The following is a 24,095-nucleotide window of genomic DNA, read 5'->3' as shown; positions in this document are numbered from 1 at the left end:
GGGAATGACAGACTATAGAAACACACACTATGCAGCCTCTGACGGTGGGAAAAGCCTGAAACTGTAGAAGAGGAAGAGGTGTTTTTAGGGGTTCACACAACTTCTATCAGGCCATTAAAGTAACAGTGTGGGGTATTTTACTCTTTATCGTGAATTTCTGTAGCATTGGGGATTCAAACTAAAAGAATTTATATTTGCAGATCTCTACGAGGTCTTTCTCGGGAAACGCATGCTTCAGTTTCTCTGGAATAAACTAACAAATATCAGGGAGAAGTTGGCACAGTAACTTGAAAAGAGAAACTAAAACATAAAGTGTATGACGCATTCGTTGTTTGACAGGTGGAGTCGTGGAAGTGGAGCGTAGAAAACTTGCAGATGATGTTGCGCTTTTATCAACGGACATTTTTTTCTACTTACTGTTCTTGCAGAAGTCCCTTCGAATTGAGTGTACTTTCCAGGGAACACTGCTCTTACATTTTTTGTTGTGTATTGTCATGCAATACTGTGGATCATCCCACACATACTTGATCAGTTTGGGATCTAGTCAATTTGGAGGCCAGGTCAACACCTTGTGCTGTTCTTTTTGATGTTTGATGTCATTGCTATGGGGTGGGGGTGCTTGGTGTGGTCTAGGTGGGTGCTACATGTCTTAAGTCAGTGGTTTTCAAAGTAGGGACCGCAGCCCCCTGGGGGGCCGCCAGGGGGCGCTAGATGGGCCTCAGACAATTGAAGGGAAGATAAGAAAAAAAAATTGAAAAATGAAAAAAATATAATCAAATTACTTTTAACCATTATTATAAAATATAATCTTTTTTTTATTATTAATTAAATCATTATCATCAAACATTATTATTAATAATATATCATATCGAAATGTTATTTGCCATGGTCATCTTTCTGATTCCCTGCCAGTCAAAACATCGTTCATGACCTCATAATCTGTGTAGACCTGGCCTATCAAGCTGCTTTGCTCCTCAAGCTAGCATGTAGCTAGCGCAAAATGGACAGGTTTTTGACATAATCAGAAAATATGAGGCAGCACTTACGCTAAACAAATGTAATAGTTATTGAATAGTGATTAAAAGTAAGAAAAAACATTATAAAAGATGACGTTTCTTTACATATTTTGTAGCATTGTCTGTAGGTTTGCAAATGGGGTCCCCGGCCAGAAGCTAATGCTGTTTGGGGGGCCTTGACATGGAAAAATCTGGGAACCCCTGTCTTAAGTAGCATCCACACCAATGAATGCCAGGTCTAAAAGTTATGTATGCCATGTGAAATCAAACAGTTTCAGAGCTTTCAATCGTATCCGTATCCAGGTTTCTCGAAGATCATGTGCTTGCAGATGTTCACATTTCCTTGTATGTTGGGAGATAATGGACATTGATTTTGTATTACAGGAGTTACTCTGCAACAGCTTGGTCCAACTTCTCATTAAAACTATACTATTTTTACATTTTATGTGCTTTAAGTGCGATTTGCTGGGATTTAACTGAATTTATGGTGTTGCGCTAATCTGTATCAACAAAAAGTCACAAAAGCAGTTGTGAGAAGAAAGAAAAAAGCCTGATGATCAATGAAAAATGTGCATTAGCAGAATTAGCTCCATGTTTTTGGAAATATTTGCGTTGCTGAAGAGACATTTCATGCTTGAGTCTCCTCGCAACCAGCAGCTGACATGTTGTATGTACTATTAACATCTCATTTGTATTACCAAGACAAAATGGTAATACAAGATGCTGTAACTTCCTGAAATAATACTAAATAAATCCTCACATTAACAATCTTTACTGGAAAATGTTTGGTGTTTGTCCCTAATGATTAGAAATCAACCCTAAATGCTGACTATCCGCATACTGACACCACTTTCTAGACACTGAAATACCCTCATATTTGTGTCACGCTTTACATATTTCCAATTATACAAACGCTTCAAATCCACAGTACATTGATGCATCTCAACATTTCACTCATCTGACCCAAAACTCTCTCATGCATTTGCATTTTTTCCGTCCATGAAATTTCATTTTAAATTCAAACAGAGAAACGAAAGTGAAACTAAACTACTTTAAACGGATTAAAAAAAAAAAAAAACATTCCCACAGATATCGCCATAAATAGATAAACTTCCGCTCCCTCTGAATGCTCTATTACCAGCTAAAGGTCAAAAAGTCATAACTTGCCTTTATGTGTCAGGAGTAGGAAGGGGTGTGGGGGGCTTGTGGATGGGAGGGGAGGGGGGTTGACACATCAGAACTGGTCTTTGATTACTCAACCACTCAGCCACTACAGCAGAAAATCAGTGTAGCCTGACTGCCTCTGAAAACAAACGTACACGCTCGCTGAAAGACACGAGCGCACGCCGGCAAGTCCGGCACGTAGGCATCAAGAAAAGCAAACTGAAAGCGCGTAAACAGTTCGAGTTGTAGTCTGCAACCTGCGAGTTGCAGCATGGGAGAGCTGTCAACGGCAACAGCAACACACCTGCCCAAACACACCGACGTTTTTTTTTTAGCTCTCTCTCCCTTCTTCAACACACACACACACACTCAACACACAAAACGCACTAACCCGAGCACAGCCCCGGTTCTCACACCATCAGCTGTGACCTGGTTAGCTTTAAGCCGCTGTTTGAGCCTGGCCCTTAGTTGAGGTTGGCTGCTCAGACAGGGCAATAGTTTGCACTCTCTCTCACACACACACACACAAACACACACACACACACTGGCCACTGTGGTTAATTGAATGGCCAGGGCAGGAGGGTCCAGGTCTTTATGCTCATGGAGAGGAGCCATGAATATCTCTGTTTCATTTGGACTTCGCAATAGAGAGGCAATGGGAAAAGGTGAAAGAGTGTGGGAACCAGCAGCTACAGGCTTTGAATATTCACCTTTCTACCAGCTCTGAGGACAGGTTAATATTCCAGAGGATCAGATGGAAATAATCCATTTTGTGTCACTAGAAAAGAACATAATTGTTTTCATATTCAGCTCTTAAGAGAAAATCCCTTCAGGAAATGGAACCAGAATACAAAAAATAATTTCATACGTAACATCTGTAATAGGGATGTCCCGATCGTTATTGGGGCCAATGTAGACATTTTTAAAATGACTGGATCGGTATTAGGCTTCAGCCAAGTCTGATCTTTTGTAGTCATTTATTTTAGGTCTGCCATGAACCAAAACCACGTCCCTGTAGCGTCACAACTTCTTCTTCTGTTTTAACTTAAGGTGGTTGGCTAGCGTCAAATCTGCCAAAAGTCTAAGAAAAAGAACCAAAATCACATGATTAAACATTTCTGCTGTGTGGAAGAACTTTTACTCTGGAAAATGACTCATTCATACAGAATTAGTATACGGATGTTTGGCGAGGCGATAGTAGTTGATCGTGATTGGGCTGCACTCAGACAACGACAACAAACACTGAGAAGAAGAATAGTTTCCTGGAGACGGCGTCAAGGAGAAAAATATTTTTCTAGAGTGGGTTAGGGAGTTTATGGCAGCGATGGATGACCAGAACATTTCTGGAGTAGAGAACACGAGGTACCAGCTACCCTCTCCACACTACATTAACTTTGAGAAAAAGATTTATTGGACTGGACTTTGGGAGAAGACAAGGAAAGACTTTAGGAAGCTACAGGGGAGGGAATTTGGTTTAAGATCAGATCAAGAGGCAAAAAAAAACTTGATCGGCACATCCCTAACCTGTAAGGTCACCATGCTAACATGCTAAGTTTAGCTTCATTCAGTAACTAGCATTTGCTAAAAAACACTGGACCCAAACCCCAATGTTAAAAGTTCAGTCATCAAAGCTGCTGCAGTTTCTCTTCAAGGGGAACGTGAAGGGCTAATTGAAATTTTTCGGCGATCTATCCAACGCACAACCCGTAGGATTTCTTTCTTTTTGGACTACCTGTACCAACTGACACGGCAGTCTTTACCAGCAGATAAATATTGCTGCTAGCCTGGCTGTCCTAAACCTCTTGTGCTTTTGTTTTCCTTTAAAAAACCAAAAAACTCAACTATGGTTATTGTCACATCTTCACATCTTAAAGGGTAGCATCTCCTGAAATGTACTTTTTCGATACACCCAATTAGGGATGGTTGCTTCAGGTTTTTCCTAAAAGGAAACATGCAGATTGGCAGTTTGCTCCTACATTCACGTTTCACTCATTGACTTCTAGTTTGTTTGTGACTCAACCACGGCACGGATTAAGTTGATATGGTTGCGTTTAGACATATCAAAGCACTCGGGGAAGGAATGATCTATATCGAGCATTGGAAAAAAAAAAAAAAAAGTCAACATAAGATAAAAACCACAAATGTAACACTGAGTCAACTGGAAACAAAAATAGTTTTCACTGCGAGGGCACGTCCTCCAAAACCAAACATAAGCAGAATTTTATTCGCGCGTTGATCAAAATTTCGGCGTAATCATGATCGACCCAAACAAATACATTTTGGTGAATCTTTAAAAAAAAAAAAAAAAGGTTTTCTTATGATTGAAAGGTTGACTTTTTTATTTTATTTTTTTAAATTCAAGGCTCTTGCCAAGCCGTGACAATATGCAAGGGAAAGTGAAAAATGTCCGATTTAATGGATTTCCATTTTCAGGCCTTGAGGCGATCCATAACTTCCGCGGACAAAATCCAAGCATGTATGTGCCGGTTCAAGCCAAGCGTCGGCCCCGCGCACCATACACATCTGTGCTGCTTTTTCTTGAATCGTTTTCATGCGTGCGTATGTTTTATGTATGTAAATGTGCGTGCACGGGTTCGGGTCGCGTCTTATCTTGCGAGGAGGGGAAAAGGAAGTGAAAGGACAGTAGCAGGAGGGCAAACGGGGGAAGCCGGGGAGACGGAAAATGAAAAGCTCAGAGCGGGGAGTTGAGGGAGAGGTGAGAGGACGGCGGCAGATGGAGGGAGCGTGAGAGTGGCAGGAAGGAGGAAGAGAAAATTGAAGTGGTTGTGATGAGAGGGAGAGGAAAGGGTCGGTCGTGTTTGATGCATGCACTCGAGTCGAGTCACGTATAGAATCGATGCATCGTATATTATAGAAAAGCATTAAGTATTAATTCACAGGTTGCAGTGCAGATCCCTTTTCCACCCGTTCGATTAAATTATTTTCTTGAAAACATAGGACGTAAAGATATCAGCGCTGCATGTTTGCTGTCTTCACCCACATGTGCAACCTCCCACCTCGGAAACGACATTCAACTCTCTCTCTCTATCGCACGCCGACACCGAGAGTTGCAAAACTTCTTCCACTATGATGAGACGTGCCTCATTTAAAAAAATATATAAATAAAAGTAAAAAAAATCACTCGATTAAACGAAGCAAATGACGGTCGCCACGAACGCCGTCTTTCCTTAAAATATTTTCTAATACCTCCGCACGGGGCCGGGGTAATGGCTTTCACGAGGACAGGAAGGAGCCACGGCTTCAATTATGGCGCAAAGCCTGGTGGGAAAAGGCACTAGACACACAAACAGGGCACGTTTTGAACAAATAAGGGGGAAGTGAGCGTCATTAGAGAGAAGTGACTGAGCTGGAGCCGGGGGTTTGGGTCTGGACATGTTTCCACCGTCTGCGGAGTTAGCTCACTGTGTTACTCAGAACAGACTCGGAGCGGGACAGCTCAGAGGTTACGCGACAGTGAAATCAATTCTGCAGAATTTATTTCACGATCGGGCTCATAAAAAGGCTCTGTTATTAGTAGTTCCAGTGAGGATAAGAGTGAACTCTGGTTTATTATTGCCGCCGATGTGGATTAGAGTCAGATTCCCACTCTCACACTTTATCAAAATTATATCTCTGGCCAAATTGAGTTGATTTCCACATTTAAATATGTGGGGTTATTAACTGATGACCAGCTATCTTTTAATCCACATGTCATATATGTTTTTTTTTTTGTTTTTTTTTTTAAAGGTGAAGATTTTATTATAGAGATAAATCTCGTTTTTATTTCTATGTGAAACAGAAACTTGGTCTCGTCTACCTTTTTACCTGTAATTGATTATGGTCACGTGTTGTACATTAATGCCTCTGGTTACTGGCACGATTCCTACGTATATATCTTCCTTTTAAACTTGAATTGTGGAAAACACAAGTCTCCGTTTTAAGGGTATACCGCAGTTTGTGGTTCCTGAGGTACGAACTGAATTGGGGAAAAACTGCTGCGGCGTGGAACAACCTGCAATATAATCTCAAACGTGAAAACTTTTAAGTTTAAAAAGGTGGTGAAATCTGCTTAGCCAGATTTGTCTGTGTGCAAATGTTTTAACTGAGCTCATCTTTTGAATTTAACTCTGTGATTTTATGTTTTTATGTTATTTCCTGTTTAAACTTGCTGCTGATGGACCCCAGTTATTGACTATCTTGCCTAAGACTCTAATACCTCAAAATTTATAGATCTAGATAAGTGCATATGTGCTCTACCTTTGCATGACAGTCGAAACCCAATAGCAAGATGAGTTTTTGTTTTCTTCTGTGATGTTAATTGCCTGTTAATGTGCTTTAAAGGCAATAAATGTAAAAATAATCTATCTATCTACTCTTGTCCAGGTCTCCCTCGTAAAAGAGATCTTCAACGGGAGAAATCTGGTTAAATATAGGCAAGATATACATAATTAAAATAAAATATTATTATTTATTCGGTTTGAAAGAAGCCAAAATTAAACTTTACGCCAAACACATCGTCCACACCTGTACAACGCTGCACACGAGGATGTCAACATTTCAGTTTTGCTAGCCTTGGTGCATTTTTCCTGCACAATTTATGTAGTGTATGCGCTAGAACGAACGTGCAAAGAGGGCGAGGAAGATACGTGAATTTGAGCACGCAGTTTTGTAAGGTATACAAATGGTATAGACAGAATTTAGAGGGGTGAGACCATACCCAAGGGTGAGAAAAGGGGTAGGGAGGGTTACAGTTGGCTATATTTTTCCATCCCCTTGGGCCTATTTAACATACTTTTACTCCCAGACCTCATAAACAAACAGGGCGCACAATTAGTGTATGTGTGTGTTTGTTTGCGTGGGAGAGCGCACCAGATTTAAAAAAAAATAAATGGTGGACAAGCCCTGGTGCATAAGGCGGCCCTGGTATATGTACGCTAAACGTAATTTCTCCTAACCGTCTAATGCGGTTCATTTTCAGCCATCAAAACACACATGAAAAGAGTGTTAACGCTGTCAACAAGCGAGCATGGGATGTGGAACCGTCGTTTTCATTCTCAATATGTCAAGGTTGGGGTGTATTCCAGCAGAGAGCGAGGGGGAGAGGAGGGAGAGAGGGGGAGAGAGAAAGGAGAAAGAGGAGAGAGAGAGAGAGAGGGTTAGAGGGGGAAGGAGTGTCGTTCTCCATCCTCTGCTCTCCAGAGAATCCCATCATGAAACGCCAAAGCACAAAGAGCTCAGAGCCTTCGACTGAAACCGAGGGACCTTTTATCCAAAGCAGGGAGCATCACTGGGGCAACAGCGCCACCCAGCACGCCGCCGCGGGAAATGCACCTCCTCCTTCCTCCTCCTTCCTTCCTCCTCAGCCTAACCTGCCTGCCTGCCTCTGTGCTGAATTAACGCATTAATTCAATGATCAAAATGAGCGACGGCGAAACAATTCCAGTCAAATCCCGCCGTTTTGAGCCAAACCTGTGTGAGAGGTAATCAAAGCCGCGGCCGTCGTTCTGTGTGGGAATCTAACCCTTAATGGGCTACACCAACCTCACAGCCGAGCACACAAAATCAAACTAATTACAGTTTGTCCTTTCTCTTTTGTCCTTTTCACAGCGCTGCCTTTTAATTCCCACCAAGAACACATAAAAAAAGAAAAAGAGAAAAGGGAGGAGGGTGGTGGGTGTATAGTGGTTGGAGAGGGGGGGAGTGTAGGGAGGGATTTTCCAAAGTGGCACTGTAAAATAACACACTGGAGTGTATATCGGCTTCCGCCTTTCCCCTCATTTAAATAAGCGCCAACACTGATTTTCTAACAAAAATACGCTACTAGTATAATAACAATGAAATAAGACCCTGTGAAAACTCGCAGCCCCGCAGCAAGTATTTAAACTATCATTTAAAAAGGGCTGATCTGTAATTCAGAGCGGATATGGTATCAGACGGCGTGCTTGTCATTCCCGGCTATAATCTCCAACCGCGCTCAGAAACACACTGTCTGCTGGCAGCGCTGGAGAAGAGGGAGGAAGAACGAGGGGGGGGAGAAGAGGAAGAGGATAGGGGAGGATCTGAATACATATTTTGTCCTTCTCCTCTAGGTGCCGTTCGTTTGTTTGTCTGCTATCGGCGGGGAGAACTTATTTTGAGAAATTACAAAAAAAATCTGATCGAGGAGAGGAGACGGAGGGAGATCGGGGAAAGAAAAGCAAAAATAAAAAAGTGTTAAAGATTCAGGCGTTTAAAGGAAAAGAATGATGGAGAGATGAAGATAAACTAATATAATAAACGGCTGAGGTCCGTTGAGTAGCTGTTCTGGAGCTTTGCCTTTAAGATGGAGACGGCTGATGGACAGAGCTGACATGAGGACGCGAACGGGAAGGAGTTATTTGATTAAGAAAAGGAAACAAGAGGAAATTTAATGATCAATTCATCGTTTATAAATGTTATCCAGCTGAAACACTTGGAAATTTTAGTTGTTGAGGGAGTTTGTCGACTAGAAATGATTAAATAATCACATATTAATTGAAATTTGACCGTTTTTATGGAGCGTTTAGTTGAATATGTTTGCATTTTGCACAATTTACAGCATTTTACAACTTTAATCTGTACATTATAGAATAATCAACAGGTTAACCGTGACATCCGGAAACTGATTACATATTTGTGCCATTTGTTTGTTTATCAGCGGAGAAATCTCAACTTATTTTAAGAAATGACTAAAAAAATCTGATCGAGGAGAGGAGCTCAAAGATGCTAAAAAGTGGAAGAAGTGGAAAAAAATCAAATATTGAATGAAAAACAATGATGGAGAGATGAAGACGTGAGGACAAAACTGATATAATAATCAGCTGAGGTCCGTTTAGTAGCTGCTCTGGAGCTTTTGCATTTAAGATGGAGACGGAACTGAGATGAGGACGTGAACGGGAAGGAGTTATCTGATTAACAAAACGATGCAAGAGGAAATCTGGTGATGGATTCATCGCTTATGAAGGTTTCCCAGCTGAAACTTCGGAAAATTTTAGTTTTTAAGGAAGTTATTCAACTAGAAACGATTTAATTAATGACATATAGATCGAGATTTGACCATTTCTTATGGATTTAAATTTGTATTTTCTGAGCAGTCGATTCATTATTGTCGGTTTTGGAGCGGTCGAAGTGAGAAAACAAACATTTGAGGAGGTGGCTCTGGTGCCTTTTGTTTGTCTATCGGTGAAAGGGAAGTCCTAACTTACCTCAAATAACAAAAATCTGACATGTGCTCAAGGACGCTAAAACGAAAAGTGGAGGAAGTTAAAAAAAAAATCAGGTATTTAATGAAAAGCATTGTAATTTAGCTGCTTCTTCTGGTGTCAAACATCCGATAGAGAAGGATGATGGACAGAGCTGAGATGATTATGGAAATTTAATGATGGATTCATCGTATACGAAGGTTATCCAGCTGAAACACTTGAAAAATGTAGCTGTCGAGGAGGTTTGTCAACTAGAAATGATTAAAGAGTCTCCTTTTCTCTCTTGAAATTGTCTTTTTTGAGCAGTTAGTTGAATATCGTTGGATTTTAGCTGAAGAAACAATTGAAGAGGAAACTTTGTGCTCGGATGAACTGCAAATAGGATTTTTATGGCATTTTACAGCATTAATCTAAACATTACACAATAATCACTAGGTTAACCGATGCATCATGAGCTCAGGAAACAGATATTCGACAAGTAATAGGACAAAACACGTGATGTCAATGGATCACGCTTATGGGACGTATTCATGGATTTAAAAATAATCATATCAGGAGGAAATGCAATGTAATGTAAGTTGTAAACAGAATTATGAATGGCTAAGAACACATACACACACACACACTGCTACACACACACAGAGGAACACATTGGGTTTTGGTTAGACGTGTGGTCTGGACAGGAAAGGGCTGAGGCCGCCACGCTCAGCGGGACGCGGACCTCGGGCAGTTCACACCACACACACATTAATACAAAACACACCGCCAGGGCGTCCTTACCCACCTATCCTGTTGCAGTGGGGGGTCGGAACTGGCCGGACACACACACACACACACGGAGAATCACACACATCATCGTATTCACACACACACACACACACACACTGTTGGCGGAAACTGGCAGTGACATGCTGTCCAGCAGCTCAGGCTGGGGGCTCTGAGGCTGAGCCATCTATCATACAGCCAGAAAGCCAAGACATGAGTGGCAGACGCTCACACACACACACACACACACAAACACACACCAACACACACACGATAAAGACGACACATGTAAGTATTCTCCCAAGCAAAACGCTCGCTCAGACGAAGTGAAGAAACCTGAACCGAATCTAATGGGATGATTGGTCAAAATGTGTCTTATTTTCAACATTTTCCCCAATTTCTTTTCGTATGGAGCAGGTCATTTGTTCCAGAGAGTGTATACAGATCAGCCACAACATTATGACCACTGTCGGGAGAAGGAAATAACAATGACCACCTTTGTTCTGGCATTCATTGGTGTGGATGTTACTTAGACATGTAGCACCCACCTCGACCAGACCAGGTGTTAGAGAATCATTTCTCTTGCCTATGTGTAGTTAATGTTAGACTACTGTTGGGGTCAGTTATCTGCCCTATTTTCTCTCTGAGGAACATGCCAAGGCCATGGTCCATTTGGCGTCTTCAGTCTCACTGTCTGGCTGCCTACAGGCACAGCTGTGGAGTTGGATGATAACGTCCTCCGTTCCTGGAAGACACTTTGTATTTCCTAGTTGGTGTGAGTCCTTATCTTCATGTTTATGTACAATGGCCAATGGGAAGTACACATCTCCCCTTTGCTGCCTCGGCCCACCTTTCTAGTATAAGAATCTGAGTTCACTGTTTGTCCCTTCGAATTGAGGTGGACTCATGCACTTATGTTGTGATGGCGAAGCTTCTGTTCTCCTCGTACGAGCCTAAATAAACTCCTTCAGCATAAGACATACAGGACTCTGGTACTTCTTCTTCTTCGTCGGCATCACCACAAATTCCTCCCTAACACCAGGCACCCGCATCCCATAGCAATGACTCTCCCCAGCAGGATGCAGCACAAGGTGTTGACCTGTCCTCCAAATTCACTAGATCCCAAACTGATCAAGTATCTGTGGGATGATCCACAGAGGCCCATCATCTCAACCCATAGGACCCAAAAAAAAAATTCTGTTGATCAGACACCACAGGACACCCTCAGAAGGCCAATGTCCATTCTCTGATAAGTCACCAGAAGGAAGACCTACACAATATTAGGAAGGCGGTCTTAATGTTGTGGCCTGATTGGTGTATATAATTTAAGCAAATTTTAAATGCCTAACACCAAGGATTAAAGTAAAACGGTGCAAAAAAAAAGCTGTCGAAACTAGAAGAGTGACAAATAAAGCCTCTTGACAGACCCCCCCCCCCCCCCCCCCCCCCAACGGATGTAACTGCCCCCGGCTGCTGTTTGCATCCCGCCTCACAATCAGACCTTTCGGGACTGAGTAAGTGGCCCGCTTCATTTGTAAAACACTCCCGTGAATGATACACACCGCCTCTTCCCCCGTCTAAATCTCCCCCTCTTTCTCTCTCCAACAAGGCCCCCCCCCAACCCCTTCAAGAAACCCAAGCCAGCCCGGATTGATGGGGGGACGTCTCTCGTTTGGAGCAGGAGAAAAGTGGCCAGTTTAAAGGCTGCTACTGTATTTTAAACGCCGCCGGTGTTAAAGAGACTGATGAGCCCGGCGGCGGCGGCGGCCGCACTACAGGCGATGCTGACCTCCCTCCCTCTTGGCTCAGCTCTGCTGGGAGAATCAGAGGGAGAGAGGGGGGGTCACAGAGGGAAGGAGGGAGTAGGGGAATAAATCTACGTGGCGGCGGGAATCGATCGTTTCTCCCTCCTTTCCCGTGCTATCTCATCTGCAGGGGCTGAGAGAGGCAGAGCGGTTTAAACGATCCTGACCTTGTCCGACATAAATAGTCAGAAAAGTCCACAGAGCAGATAGCTTTGTGTAAGACTTGGGGTGAGGGGGTGGGGGGTGGGGAGGAAAAGAAGGAGGGGAACGCATTGAGATAAGGAGGAGGGGGTGAATGAGATAATGCCCTGGCGTTACTACATCAGAGTCGCTCACATACACCACGTCTCGGTGGGAAACAGCTTCCTGTCTTCATCACTTATTATTTTTTTCTCATAAAAAAAAAGGGGAGGGGGGGGCGGAGGGGAAGAGGAGGAAAGTCTCTCCATTCAAAGCTCCCCATCGCTCCCTCTGTGATTAGAGGGATGGAGGGATGGAGTCAATTGGCTCCGACGAGCAGCCGCTCTGCTGCCCTGAAGAAGACGTCGAGTGTTTTAAAGTAAGAAAGGAGCCCCCTTTGTTGCGGTGCCCCCTCTTCTTCTTCTTTTCTTCCGTGTGTAATGCTGCTGTACCTGACAGCGGCACTGCCCCGGGTAAAGGCAGAAATCTCTGCCTCCATTGTCACCTGTTCCTCTAATCATTTTCCGCCCGTCATGCCACAATGGAGGAGGGCGATAACGATAACGAGGTGAAGCTAATACAGAGCCGCGGCGAGGAGCCTCCACACCCACCCACCCAACCCCAACCTGAACACAGCGTTCAGATGTCTTCACTCGCTCACTCGCTCTCACACCTTTTACGAACTCCTTGCATGCTGACACACACTTTCTCTTTTCTCTTCTGCCGCTCTGATGTCGGAGCCGCTCCATTACAGGGCCGGCTGTCAAAACGCTTTTTATAAAACTAAATAATAACCGAAGAATAGGAGCGTGTGAAGTTATTTCAGGGCTTTCTTGTGAGCGCTCTAATTGTGGCCTTTGACTGGAACCTGGTCGGTTTGAATACTAGAACTGGATGGCAGCCTCTCTCTGCTATCTCCACATTTTGAATTCTTATATCCTTACTTTTGGAGTATTAAGCATCATTCCCATCTGTACTATTTCTTCTCTGTGATCTGGAGACATGGCACCATCAGTAAAGAGAAGTCAGACTGGGAAAGAAAAACAAGAATCCAGGTTGCAAACTAAGCCCCAGTTCAAACAAACCTGCTCAGATTACATTTACGTTTAATATTCATGTGTATGAACTACACAGGCCTCTGTTATTTGTCGCTAAATCCAATATCCGCGTTATTACAGTAATTTAAAGACGGACTGGTGCAAAAAGCATGATCATATCATCATCATCAGACTTTTCATATACTGTATAAATTGTTTTTAAAAATGGAAGAGCATCATAGTTAAGCCCCCCCCCCCCCCCCAAAAAAAACTGCCAGGGTCTCACAAAATCTCATTGGAAACACTGACAGTTATGGCCATAAACTGTTTTTTGAGGTTGTAGCGACCTTAAACCATTGACGATTGAGTGCCAAATTATAATAATATTCGTTGAGTCCAATTGAACGTTTGTGCCAAATGTAAAGAAATTCAGACATGGTGTTCTTGACATATCCATGATTACGATACATAGCTGTGGTTTCACCAAACCCCCTGACTCTGTCTTGCTTTAGCCCGTTTTCCTGCGATTTTCGCAGAAACCACAACGGTCCTCTCGGTTTCACTTTTATCCGACTAATCTGAACTAAAACACGTAGTGAGTTATTCATTGATTATATGTCTCGTCCTGTTGGGTTTAACTCTGCGAACCCTCAGGAGGAGTTATCTCAGGGGTTCCCAGACTCTTTTCACTAAGTTGCTGCGGACTCGCAGTCAATGGGAGGAGGGATGGGATGTCCAGTTATTTGAACACACATGTTGAGAAACTAAAACTCTTTTTTTGTTCTCTCAGCTTGTTGCAGCAGCAGCGATGGCAACAGGATACACATATATATTGGTCAGAAAAGAAGCTAATCGATCCTTGTATACTAATGAACCACTCTTCTACTTAAAAGATCAGTATCGTGTTATAGGGAAGTAAGAAAGTTTGGTTAGAAGATTTATTAACGTTAAGATAGTGACCAGGAAGCCTTGTATAGGCATGTATCTTGAATATCTAAGTCTTCAGGACTGTGCATTGAATATATATGATGTAAAAACACTCCGTGAATCTGGATTTAAATATTAGTATAGGTGAGATCTAAGTACAACCCTCTAAGCTCAACTGCTGACAAAAAGTTTTACTTTTAATTGACTGTTTACGGACCTGACGCACTAGAAGATGCTACCTTCCTCCGAAGCCTTCGAATGCTCCAACACCATGTGGAAAGCCTTGTGGCGTGCTTCAGACTTGGTACTCTGCTGCTGCTAAAGAGGAATAAACAAACCACAATCTGTCAGAAAACCTTTAAACTGGACTTCCTGGATTCTGCACTGACATTTCCACACATTAAATAAACAATACGAAACCAAACGGACAATCCGCTGTCCGTTCAGTTTAACCTTCTATCATCCAAGCCCTCTGGAAAATTCCCAAATTTTACCTGACGGGGCCCTTCAAAAAAATAAATAAAAAAAATTTCAAAATGACAAACTCCTCACCCTTCCTCGCCCACGTCCACGTCGATGCAGAATTGGCGGGCCCGGCCTCAGCAGCGCGGGGGGAGAGAGATGAGAAGGCTGCTGCTCTCTGACTGCGTTTATCAGAGTCTGGCATCGCTGTAATTTCAGTGTTCAGATGCAATCGCTCCCTACTCCCCTCAGGAGTAAACAATAACAAGCACAAATACAATAGACAAACAAGGTCTGCAGGACATGTATGCACACACACATATATACACACACACAAAAGCATACACTCTGGACACACAAACAATAATAAATGCAAACCACAAGAACCTTCTGCTCTCGGGTCTATATTTGGAAGAGGCTGTTGCCATGGAGCAAAACACCTCATTTCTATTCAAAATGGCCGATCGGGAATTAAATCTGGGAGTGAGAAGGATAATGAGTTGACCAGACCTCAACTTACTGTCACACACACACACACAGTTAGGGCAGGAATATAAAGTGTTAGAAGGGCCACTTTATGCGGTTCAAGAAGATGCAGGTTGTTGCTTTGGAGACTAAAAAAAAGACCTCATTTGTTATCAGACAGCACAACCTGGTGGACACTTCATGAACTGCACCGGCTCGTGTCGACACGCAGGAGCTAGAATAAGAAGAGGACAAGGTCGTAAGGAGTCAAATTAGTTTTTAAAATGACTGAACCATCATCGGGAAGTTCTTGCAGAGTCCCTTCGCTTGCACGTGGAGGTTAAAGGCTTCGTCTTGGTTCAAGTTTAAATTTTCAGAATAAATATCAACAAAGGTAATTGTGGACTGGTTGATGCAAAGTTTGAACCTCCTGCCACACTGATCAGCAGCAAAAGAAGGAGTTAAACTCAAATTTAAGACACAAAACTGAACTGGTTCAGCAAAAACTTTGACAAGAGTCCATTTAACAATCTTAAGTAACAATCTCTGCAGATCTGTAGATTTCTTTTTGGCACTTGTAGATCAAATCTGATGTGAATGCAACCAGGATATGCAACCAAAGGTGCATCATAAAGTATTGGTGCATCAGCAGTAACATCCACTGCTTTAACTATATGTAGAGTAATCAAATGACATACTTACTTTAAATTAGCTTAGTTCATCCTGTGTTTATTTTCACACATGGATGCTTTTAAATATCAGGTAACGAAGAAAAGCGTCGACATCCATTGTCAGTCATTGGAATTTATTGGGAGCAAAGAGAAGATACAGGGACAGATGAAAGGGTTTCTGGTTAAGAGGTTTATTTTTCTCCATATATTTTACAAATAGAAGCACAAATGTTCATGTAGACGCTCCACAACGACGTGTCCGGAGTACTTTGAAGAGCTAACAGACGAGGGCAGCGGCGATGTCGCTCGTTTATCTGCAGAGAAAAGAGAAATAAGTCAGGCATGAGAGCGCGTTCTTTCAGACCTGCTACTCTATTAAAGCTAAAGGGCAACTAGTCTAATATATCACAGAGTTTGTGACTACGGCTCATCGAACTAGCCCTAATGTTACGGTCTGTCTCGTTACCTCCTCTGTTAAGACACGCTTCAAGTCCTGAGTTCGGCAGAGGGTGATTTGGAGCAGGTTAGGTCGGAGAGGAGAATTAGTCATGAAAGAATGTGACAGCTTTGAGAAATTTAAACACATGCATAGATGAGAGGAAATCATCTGGGAGGAGTGGAGGGAAAAAAAAAAAAGGTCTCCGAGGTCAGAGAGTTGTCGGAAAGTAAAGGATGATCATAATGAGGAAAAAAAAAAAAAAAAAAAAAAGGAGACAGGAGGCTGAGGGACATTAATGAAGACGGAGGAATAACTTACAGGGCAGCAGCTCCGGAGATGATCTCAATGAGCTCCTTGGTGATGACGGCCTGTCTGGTACGGTTGAAGGTGAGGGTCAGCTTGTCAATCATCTCAGCTGAGGGGGGAAGGAACAGAAATCTGTCAATGTCAAATATAAACCTTTATCGTGGAGGTGGCAAGTGGGAAATAAATTAATTAATTTAAAAAAATGGCTCAGCACTGGGATGTGAGGTCTCCTAGAAAACCTGTGGCTTATTTTGTCAATCTAATGTTTGGGAGATTCTGCTGGTTTCCTCTGATTTATATCATAAAATGAAAAAACTATATACATTTCAAATCTAAACAAGAATCTGAAAATGTCAGCCTGGATCCGAAAAGAAAAACAAACTTTTGTAGGAAAATGACTCAGAGAAACTATCAATAACTGTGCTTTATACCAACAGGAAGCATTTAACCTACAACTATGGTTCTCATTTTCATTTAACCATATCAAACATACACCATGTTCCAGAGCCAAAGTCTTTAAGTAGCTTGAAGAACCAAAACACAAACTAATAGGTTTAAATTTTCTAAAATCTTAAAAAAGCAGAAAGTAAATTACATTTAAAAAGTCGAGAACCAAAAAGATTGTTTGTTTTGTTCTCGATAAAAGACAATAAAATTACTGTCAAGGTCGACTGGGGCGTTTCTGTGTGGAGTTTGCATGTTCTCCATGTGTCTGCGTGGGTTCTCTCCGGGTTCTCCGGCTCGTTTGGTTAACTGGCCTTAAGTGTGAATTGTTGACTGTGTCCCTCTATTAGCCCTGTGATAGACTGGCGATAAGGTTCATCCCCCCCTTTCATCAAATACTCTCAACAAGTTTTGAGATTTAGTTTCACGTGATAAAAGACACTTTAACAGCACATCCTTTCCTTGCGGCTGAACGGTGTGTGTGTGTGCGTGCGTTTGTCCAGAGTCTTACAGGCGTTCTTGCTGGCGCTGTCCATAGCGGTCATCCTAGCGCTCTGCTCACTGGTGGAGGACTCCCTCAGGGCCAGGTAGATGATATTAACCAGAGCAAACTCCTGGTAGTTCTTCAGCACATCGGCGTCGATGTCATCATAGATGCCCATGCTCTCTGTAGGAGGTGGAGGAGAACACGGTTATAAGATGGATATCTCTGGCAAGGACTCCTGACAAACAGTTTTTTAAAGAAAAACAAACAGCTGTGTCACCTGAGTTGGCCACGGTCTCATTGGAAAACAGTGGCTTCTGGTCCGCTTTGTAGGAGATAACACTCCTGTGTGAAGAGAAAGGGTTGAGAGTTATTGCTGCGGTTGTTCTAAACAACTTTCCTTTTTAGACTCTAATCAAGAGAAAAGTAAAAGCTCAAAGAGTCCTACCTGAACCTGTTGAAGAAGACGGCGCCCTGATCGAACTCGTATCCGGAGTTCAGCAGCTCCGTGGCGATGATGGAGGCGTCGCCGAAGGACGGGGGCTTACGGCCGATTTCCTTGCAGTTCAGCATGATGTGCTTTCCATGAGTTCTGAGGGGAAACAAATGAATCCATCGGTATGCTCTAAATCTGATTTTATTTGGTTTATTATTTTCAAATAGTTTCTACAAGACTCTGTTCATAAGGTGCTCCGTCTCTCTTCATACCTGTGCAGCAGGCCTCTCAGCTTGTCCCCCACGTTGACCACCATCACCTCCTTGCCAGCGCCGGTCAAGGTGGCGATCTCGCTCTTGATGGCCTTGGCCAAACCAGAGTGGATGGCGCCGCAGAGACCACGGTCGGAGGTGACGCCGACGATCAAATGCTTGGAAACCTTCTCCTCCGGGGCTTTAATCTCGGCCTTCTCGTACAGGGCTGCAGAGGAGGAAGCGGACTTGTAGTTCAGCGTCATTTAAAAACTACATTAACCGAGAATCAACACAGAGGGAAGGCGCACGCACCCAAAGCTCCAGTGCCGTAGACGCGTGCCGGCTTCAGCTGCCTCTCAGCGCGAGCATACTTGGCTGCGGCCACCATTTTCATGGACTTTGTGATTTTCTGGATGTTCTTGATGGACTTCAACCGGATGGTGACTAGAGGAAGAGGAGACGACGCAAGATTAGAATGAAAATAAACATTCAAAGATGGTATAAAGGTCTCAACCTGCAGAGGAATATTTATTTATTTGATAGGGACAGACAGAGACGTAAATATGTCCGATTATAGCAACAATTATATAATTACATCTACAGGAGTAAATTCTTTAATTAGCAGATATATTTTGTGTCATTTAATTCACAGAGAAGACCTTAAATCATGTGTTATATAGGTTTTTCCTCAACAAGTAACTCATTATCAAGTGAATTACTATTAAATTAACTATAAAAAAAGTCACGATTGAGGCTGAAGTTGCATGCTTTCTTATAAAAACTGAACTCCAATGAGAAATCCAACTCCTGGACCGATGTAGGAACACTTTCTGACTTTTATATTCAATTTTATATTTGTCTCGTAGATTATTTGTTGCCTGCATTGTGAATGAAAGGATGATTTATCTGCAAAAGGGAGTAACGTGCATGTTAAGGATTTTGCACAAGTTTTATTTAAGATATATTAAAACTGTGCTTTGTAGCTGCATTTCGGTGCATAATAATGAGATTTTCTTAACTAGATGTCAGCAGCATGAGGCTACAGAGCTGTTATTCACTTGTCTTTCCCCATGTAGGTAAATAGTGCACAGGAATACTTACTGTCCTTCAAGGTGGCCATGTTCCTGACCTGCCCACTGTGAACAGAAACAGTGCATGTGAGCTTCAGCTGCAAGCATTAGTAATACAACAACATTACCAACTTAATCCTAACCGCTGGCTTCTTTACACTGCTAGCATAAACCAATTAAAATGTAAGCTTTACTGTGTGATGCAAACGAGCTAGCATCCTTTAGCTTACTGCACGGAAAAAAGCTCTGACAGCTAGCTAACCTTAGCATTAGCTAACATTGTGGCTTAGGCTGATGTATGTTGTACAATAATTTGCTCAGAATTACTGTTTGACTAACTTTTAACTCTCTTTTCTGGCTTCTGGGTGCAATGTCACAGCGAGTTAGCAAGTACATGTCAGCGTTAGCATTTAGCTTCTAGCCGGCTGTCCGTTCAGAACGCAGCACACCGCTGTCATTCATTAGCCGCGGCCTGCAACGTTAGCGCGTCCTTGCCTTCAATAACTGCCCGCCTTACAGTCTAGAAGTCACACGCGTATTCATGTGAAGTGCATAACTTAAGTACAAACATATAACACAAAGCAAAGGCTGCTGTAAAAGTATTTAAATGTGTTTGACTTTACCATTGTGGGGAGAACACCAACGCGCTGGTCCTGGCGAACATGGTTACTCCTATGAAGGTCAGACACGCAGGACTGCGCAGGCGCAAGTTAAAAGCAAAATGGACGAATGCTGCCTTCACGGACTGTCAATAAATTCCGTTAAGAGGAGATTCGCGCAAACAGCGCTTCAAAATTGCCCAAACAAGCTCAATCTTTTTTATTTTTTAAATTAAAAACAATTTGCAAAATATTATTTGTTACATTTAAAAAAAAAATATTAAGGGAAATTAGTAAACTTTGGCAAAATACCTGTTGTGCTTTTTCTTTTTCTTTTTTTAAACACCTGTCTTATTTTTCTCTGGCCTGAACTGCTTCCTAATTTAAACTCTTGCTTGTAACGGGCTGTTGCACTGAAAAATACTCGATTCACTCAGGTACACACCTGTATTTCCCCAAAATAAAAACAAACACAATATTAAACCCCCCTGCACCTCATTTTAATACACTTACCGGTCATTTTGAAGGTGCATCCTGAATCCTCAAAGCCTCCTCTGTCCATATGTATGAAATATTCCCGAGTAGAGGAAAAAGAAAACATTTTTAATTCGTTTACAAAGTTGAAGACATTTGAATGACGACCACCGGAAGTGACATATTCCCTCGCACTTTCTGTGATGCATTCCTGACGTTTAAATAAAAACGGAAATTCAAAGCTTTTATTTTATATTTGTTTCCACAAAATAACAGATACGTCCCAATAAGCAAACATTACAATGCATTCATGCTATATATTAAACTGGCTTGTATTTATCTTAAAGAAAATTGTCTGTGACTGTAGAGTAGTGTTTTATGAGAAACTGTCAAATGTAATTAAATAAAAAAATATAATGCTGAAAAGTACAGTTTTGTTTCGACAATTTAGTCAAATGTTTTGCTAGCTTTCGGACCGCCAATGACACTAACGGTAAAATAGGAAAGTTCATGAACGCAGCACGTGTTATCGCGAGATCTCAAGAGCATTTTCGAGATTATGACGCTTGAGATGCGGAAACGGTTTCCCTAGGCAGCGGATGTTCGTGTTGTGGCCGCGGATCGAGAGGAAATTCACCACTTTTGTCCTACTTTTAGCTTCGTATCGAGTTTTTTTGTGTTATAATTAGCTGATCAGGATGGGGAAAGCAGATTTTCTTTCCCCAAAGGCGATAAGCAACCGAATAAAATCCAAAGGTTTGCAGAAATTGAGATGGTATTGTCAGATGTGTCAGAAACAATGTCGAGATGAGGTGAGGGGTCCTTTGAATCATATTATTTACTGTATTTGTTGTGGTTTTTAATGATAAATACATATATTTTTTAACTCGTGTGTCTTTATATGTTTTCAGAATGGCTTCAAGTGTCACTGCATGTCCGAGTCCCACCAGAGGCAGCTGCTGCTGGCCTCCGAGGATCCAAACAAGTTCATGGACTACTTCTCTGAGTGAGTTACTACACGGAGCCATGTGTGGCTGCTGTATGAATAAGAATAAAAGCCATAATAATAATAGTAACAGGTTTAATTCTTGTTTCTTTTCCTCAGTGAGTTCAAAAGTGACTTCTTGGAGCTGCTCAGGAGAAGATTTGGTGAGAATGGACTCATCCAGATATTACAACAACAACAATAACAACAACAGCAGCAGCTCTGAGACTCTTTTTCTCTTTTCCACAGGAACCAAGCGAGTTCACAACAACATCATCTACAATGAGTACATCAGCCACCGGGAGCACGTCCATATGAACTCCACCAAGTGGGAGACTCTCACCGACTTCACCAAGTGGCTCGGCAGGGAAGGTAAAGCTGCAGTTGTAGCCTGGAAACTATTATTCGTTGAGGGAAAGTTGGTCTGGACTCACTCCGGCAAAGATCTAAGTTAATCACCCTGAATAAAACAGAATCTTAATGACTGTGCCTTCGTATTAAAGCGAAAAATCTAAATGCCTTATGTCACGTTTATCCAGGATGAATTTCAGACCAGACGTTTGTAACGTTAAACCTCCTCCACTAGGTTTGTGTAAGGTCGACGAGACCCCCAAAGGCTGGTACGTCCAGTACATCGACCGCGACCCGGAGACCATCCGCCGCCAAGAGGAGCAGGCGAGGAAGAAGAAGCAGGAGCTGGACGACGAGGAGAGGAGCGCCAGGTTCATCGAGGAGCAGGTCCGACGAGGCCGCGACGGCAAGGAGCCCGAGGTGAGTCTCCTACTGTGATACTTGGAGCAGCTAAACAGACATGAATATGCTTTACTTTCTAATACTAATATGTTTTTTTTTTTCATGCGTTTTATTTTGAAGGAAACTCCAGTTTACACAGAGCTCAAACGGGAGAGTGAGGAAGAAAAAGGTCAGTGTTTGTTTCTTATCAGATCTGTGAATTAGCAAGCTTTTTCTTTCCACTCACCTCTACGTGTCTTTCGCTTACAGTTGCCTTCAACTTGGGCGCCTCGTCCTCTGTAGCTGGTCCCTCCAAATCAAGGTACAGAGGCCTCTACATCAGCAACATCATTATATAAGTCAAACTTTCCGTCTTCATACAGGTCTTTGTGTCTCGTTTTAGCTCTGTCCTGGGCGCTAGCGCTCTGAAAGCAGCAGCAGCAGCGTCTTCCTCGGTCAAAAGGAAAGAACCGTCCTCCAGCTCGGACTCCAGAGGGGAGAAGAAGAAGAAATCTGCTCTGGAGGAGATCATAGAGGTTTGTGATCCTGAATGTTTAGATATGATCTCTGCTGAGTGTTCTGATCAGATGTGTGAGCCCCTCTTTTTCTTTTTCTTTTTGTTCAGATGGAGGAGAAGAAGAAGAAGAAGCAGCAGTCGGTCCGGACAGATTACTGGCTGCAGCCCAACATTGTAGTGAAAGTGGTCACCAAGAGGCTGGGAGAGAAGTACCACAAGAAGAAAGCCGTCATCATGGTAACGACGCTTTGTGTTAGTTTTAGGGGGGATGTAAAAGAAAGATGCGGAGTTGCTGATAGTTTTTTGTTTTTTATATTTGTTTGTTGCAGGAGGTGCGGGATCAATACACAGCGATGGTGAAAATGATCGACTCCGGAGACAAACTGAAGCTGGATCAGAATCACTTGGAGACGGTGATACCGGCACCAGGTAGGCACCCTGCAAACCTTCACAACGCCTCCCGCGGATGATTTAAATAAGCCGCTAACACGCTCCGTCTGTCGTCACACCCGCTGCAGGTAAACAGGTTTTGATCCTGAACGGCCCGTACAGAGACACCGAGGCTGTGCTGGAGGGGATCGACGAGAAAAACTTCAGCGCGTCGCTCACGCTCGACTCGGTAAGCTCCTCTACAGCAGACTGCATCACAAGACATCAGCGTTTACCAGAGCCTCAGAGGGTTAGGTTGATTGGTTGGCAAAACAAAGCAGAAAATCTACTATTATTATTTTTGTTTTTTATTAAAAAAATAATTTTCTGTCAATAATGAAAAAGCTTAATCAGGACAAAAATTACTAAAAAGACGAAGATATTTTCTTCCAACTTGTTAAAAGTAAAGTTTTTTTTCTTTAATTTAGAGTTATATGAAGTACTTATTCATCCATAGTCCCTTAGAATACATAAAAGATTAATTTTAGAATATTATCACCACTTTACAGCCCCTTTTGTAAAGGAATTAAAGCCTTAATACTGCTTTCTTCAAAGCCACCAGACTCCATTGACAAAAATGGTAATTTTACCCTGCAAAACACGAAGGCTGCTGCTCTATTGGCTTCGATTTTTTTCTAATTTGTCTGTGTTATTTTGGGACTTCAGTGTGTTAACATGTTAGTTCAGATTCTAATTAGCATGTTAAAACACAAAAGTGTTACAAAAGTAGACCGGCGACTCCTGTGATTTGCGCGGTAAAACTTGTGTTTTTGTCAATGGAGTCTGGTGACTCTAAAAAGGACACTATAGCGGCTTCAGTTCCCGGTTAAAGATCCCGCCTGGCAAATAAGTAAAGCAGTGCTAATGTTCTAAATATGGCATACACTTAAAATTATATAGACTGGTATGTAAAGATCAAATTATATATTATATATTCACTTTATATATAAATTGAAAAGAGTCTTCCCAACCAACACATGGCCTTTATTTGGTAATGGAGTCTAAAAAATAAATTTGACTTAATTTATTGTGGAGTTTGAACCGGTGCTGGAATAATCTACATGTGTTTCTTGTGTCTATTCTGTGCAGCGACCATCTTTTTAAAGTTTCATTTCTTCCTCATCCTCAGGGTCCACAGAAGGGGAAGAGGGTGGACATCGCCTACGAGGATTTCTCCAAGCTGGCCTGAACAAACCAGACAAAGCTACGAAAAC

At 42.4% G+C, this 24,095-nt stretch overlaps 2 protein-coding genes across 3 annotated transcripts in view; one reads left to right on the top strand and one right to left on the bottom strand.

Moving 5' to 3' along the window:
• Positions 1-15,829: 15,829 nt before the first annotated feature.
• Positions 15,830-19,840, bottom strand: atp5f1c (ATP synthase F1 subunit gamma; the record flags this gene model as incomplete). 2 transcript variants are annotated; one of them, XM_084573951.1, is made up of 9 exons in its annotated part: positions 19,769-19,840; positions 19,177-19,211; positions 18,388-18,519; positions 18,094-18,301; positions 17,834-17,977; positions 17,666-17,730; positions 17,413-17,568; positions 16,470-16,566; positions 15,830-16,026 (listed from the first exon to the last, which is right to left on the bottom strand). In XM_084573951.1, the coding sequence occupies exons 1-9, from the start codon at positions 19,807-19,809 to the stop codon at positions 16,023-16,025; spliced, it is 882 nt and encodes a 293-aa protein (XP_084430077.1). In that variant the 5' UTR covers positions 19,810-19,840. The 2 variants fall into 2 exon arrangements, with proteins under 2 accessions (XP_084430077.1, XP_084430078.1); XM_084573952.1 differs by lacking the exon at positions 15,830-16,026 and having other exon boundaries at positions 16,466-16,566.
• Positions 19,841-20,811: 971 nt separating this feature from the next.
• The window catches only part of kin (Kin17 DNA and RNA binding protein), a 3,655-nt gene continuing 371 nt past the window's right edge, over positions 20,812-24,095 (top strand). The window contains exons 1-12 of the mRNA XM_084573824.1: positions 20,812-21,030; positions 21,130-21,224; positions 21,324-21,367; positions 21,453-21,575; positions 21,790-21,974; positions 22,077-22,125; positions 22,206-22,257; positions 22,339-22,471; positions 22,561-22,689; positions 22,782-22,881; positions 22,971-23,071; positions 24,011-24,095. Coding sequence (XP_084429950.1) covers positions 20,917-21,030; positions 21,130-21,224; positions 21,324-21,367; positions 21,453-21,575; positions 21,790-21,974; positions 22,077-22,125; positions 22,206-22,257; positions 22,339-22,471; positions 22,561-22,689; positions 22,782-22,881; positions 22,971-23,071; positions 24,011-24,070 — 1,185 coding nt within the window. The 5' untranslated portion in view covers positions 20,812-20,916 and the 3' untranslated portion in view covers positions 24,071-24,095. The remainder of the gene's footprint in view (positions 21,031-21,129; positions 21,225-21,323; positions 21,368-21,452; positions 21,576-21,789; positions 21,975-22,076; positions 22,126-22,205; positions 22,258-22,338; positions 22,472-22,560; positions 22,690-22,781; positions 22,882-22,970; positions 23,072-24,010) is intronic.

The sequence above is a fragment of the Chelon labrosus genome (assembly GCF_963514085.1).
Source record: "Chelon labrosus genome assembly, chromosome: 23".
Classification (NCBI taxonomy): domain Eukaryota; kingdom Metazoa; phylum Chordata; class Actinopteri; order Mugiliformes; family Mugilidae; genus Chelon; species Chelon labrosus.
This window is presented reverse-complemented; position numbering and strand designations above follow the sequence as displayed.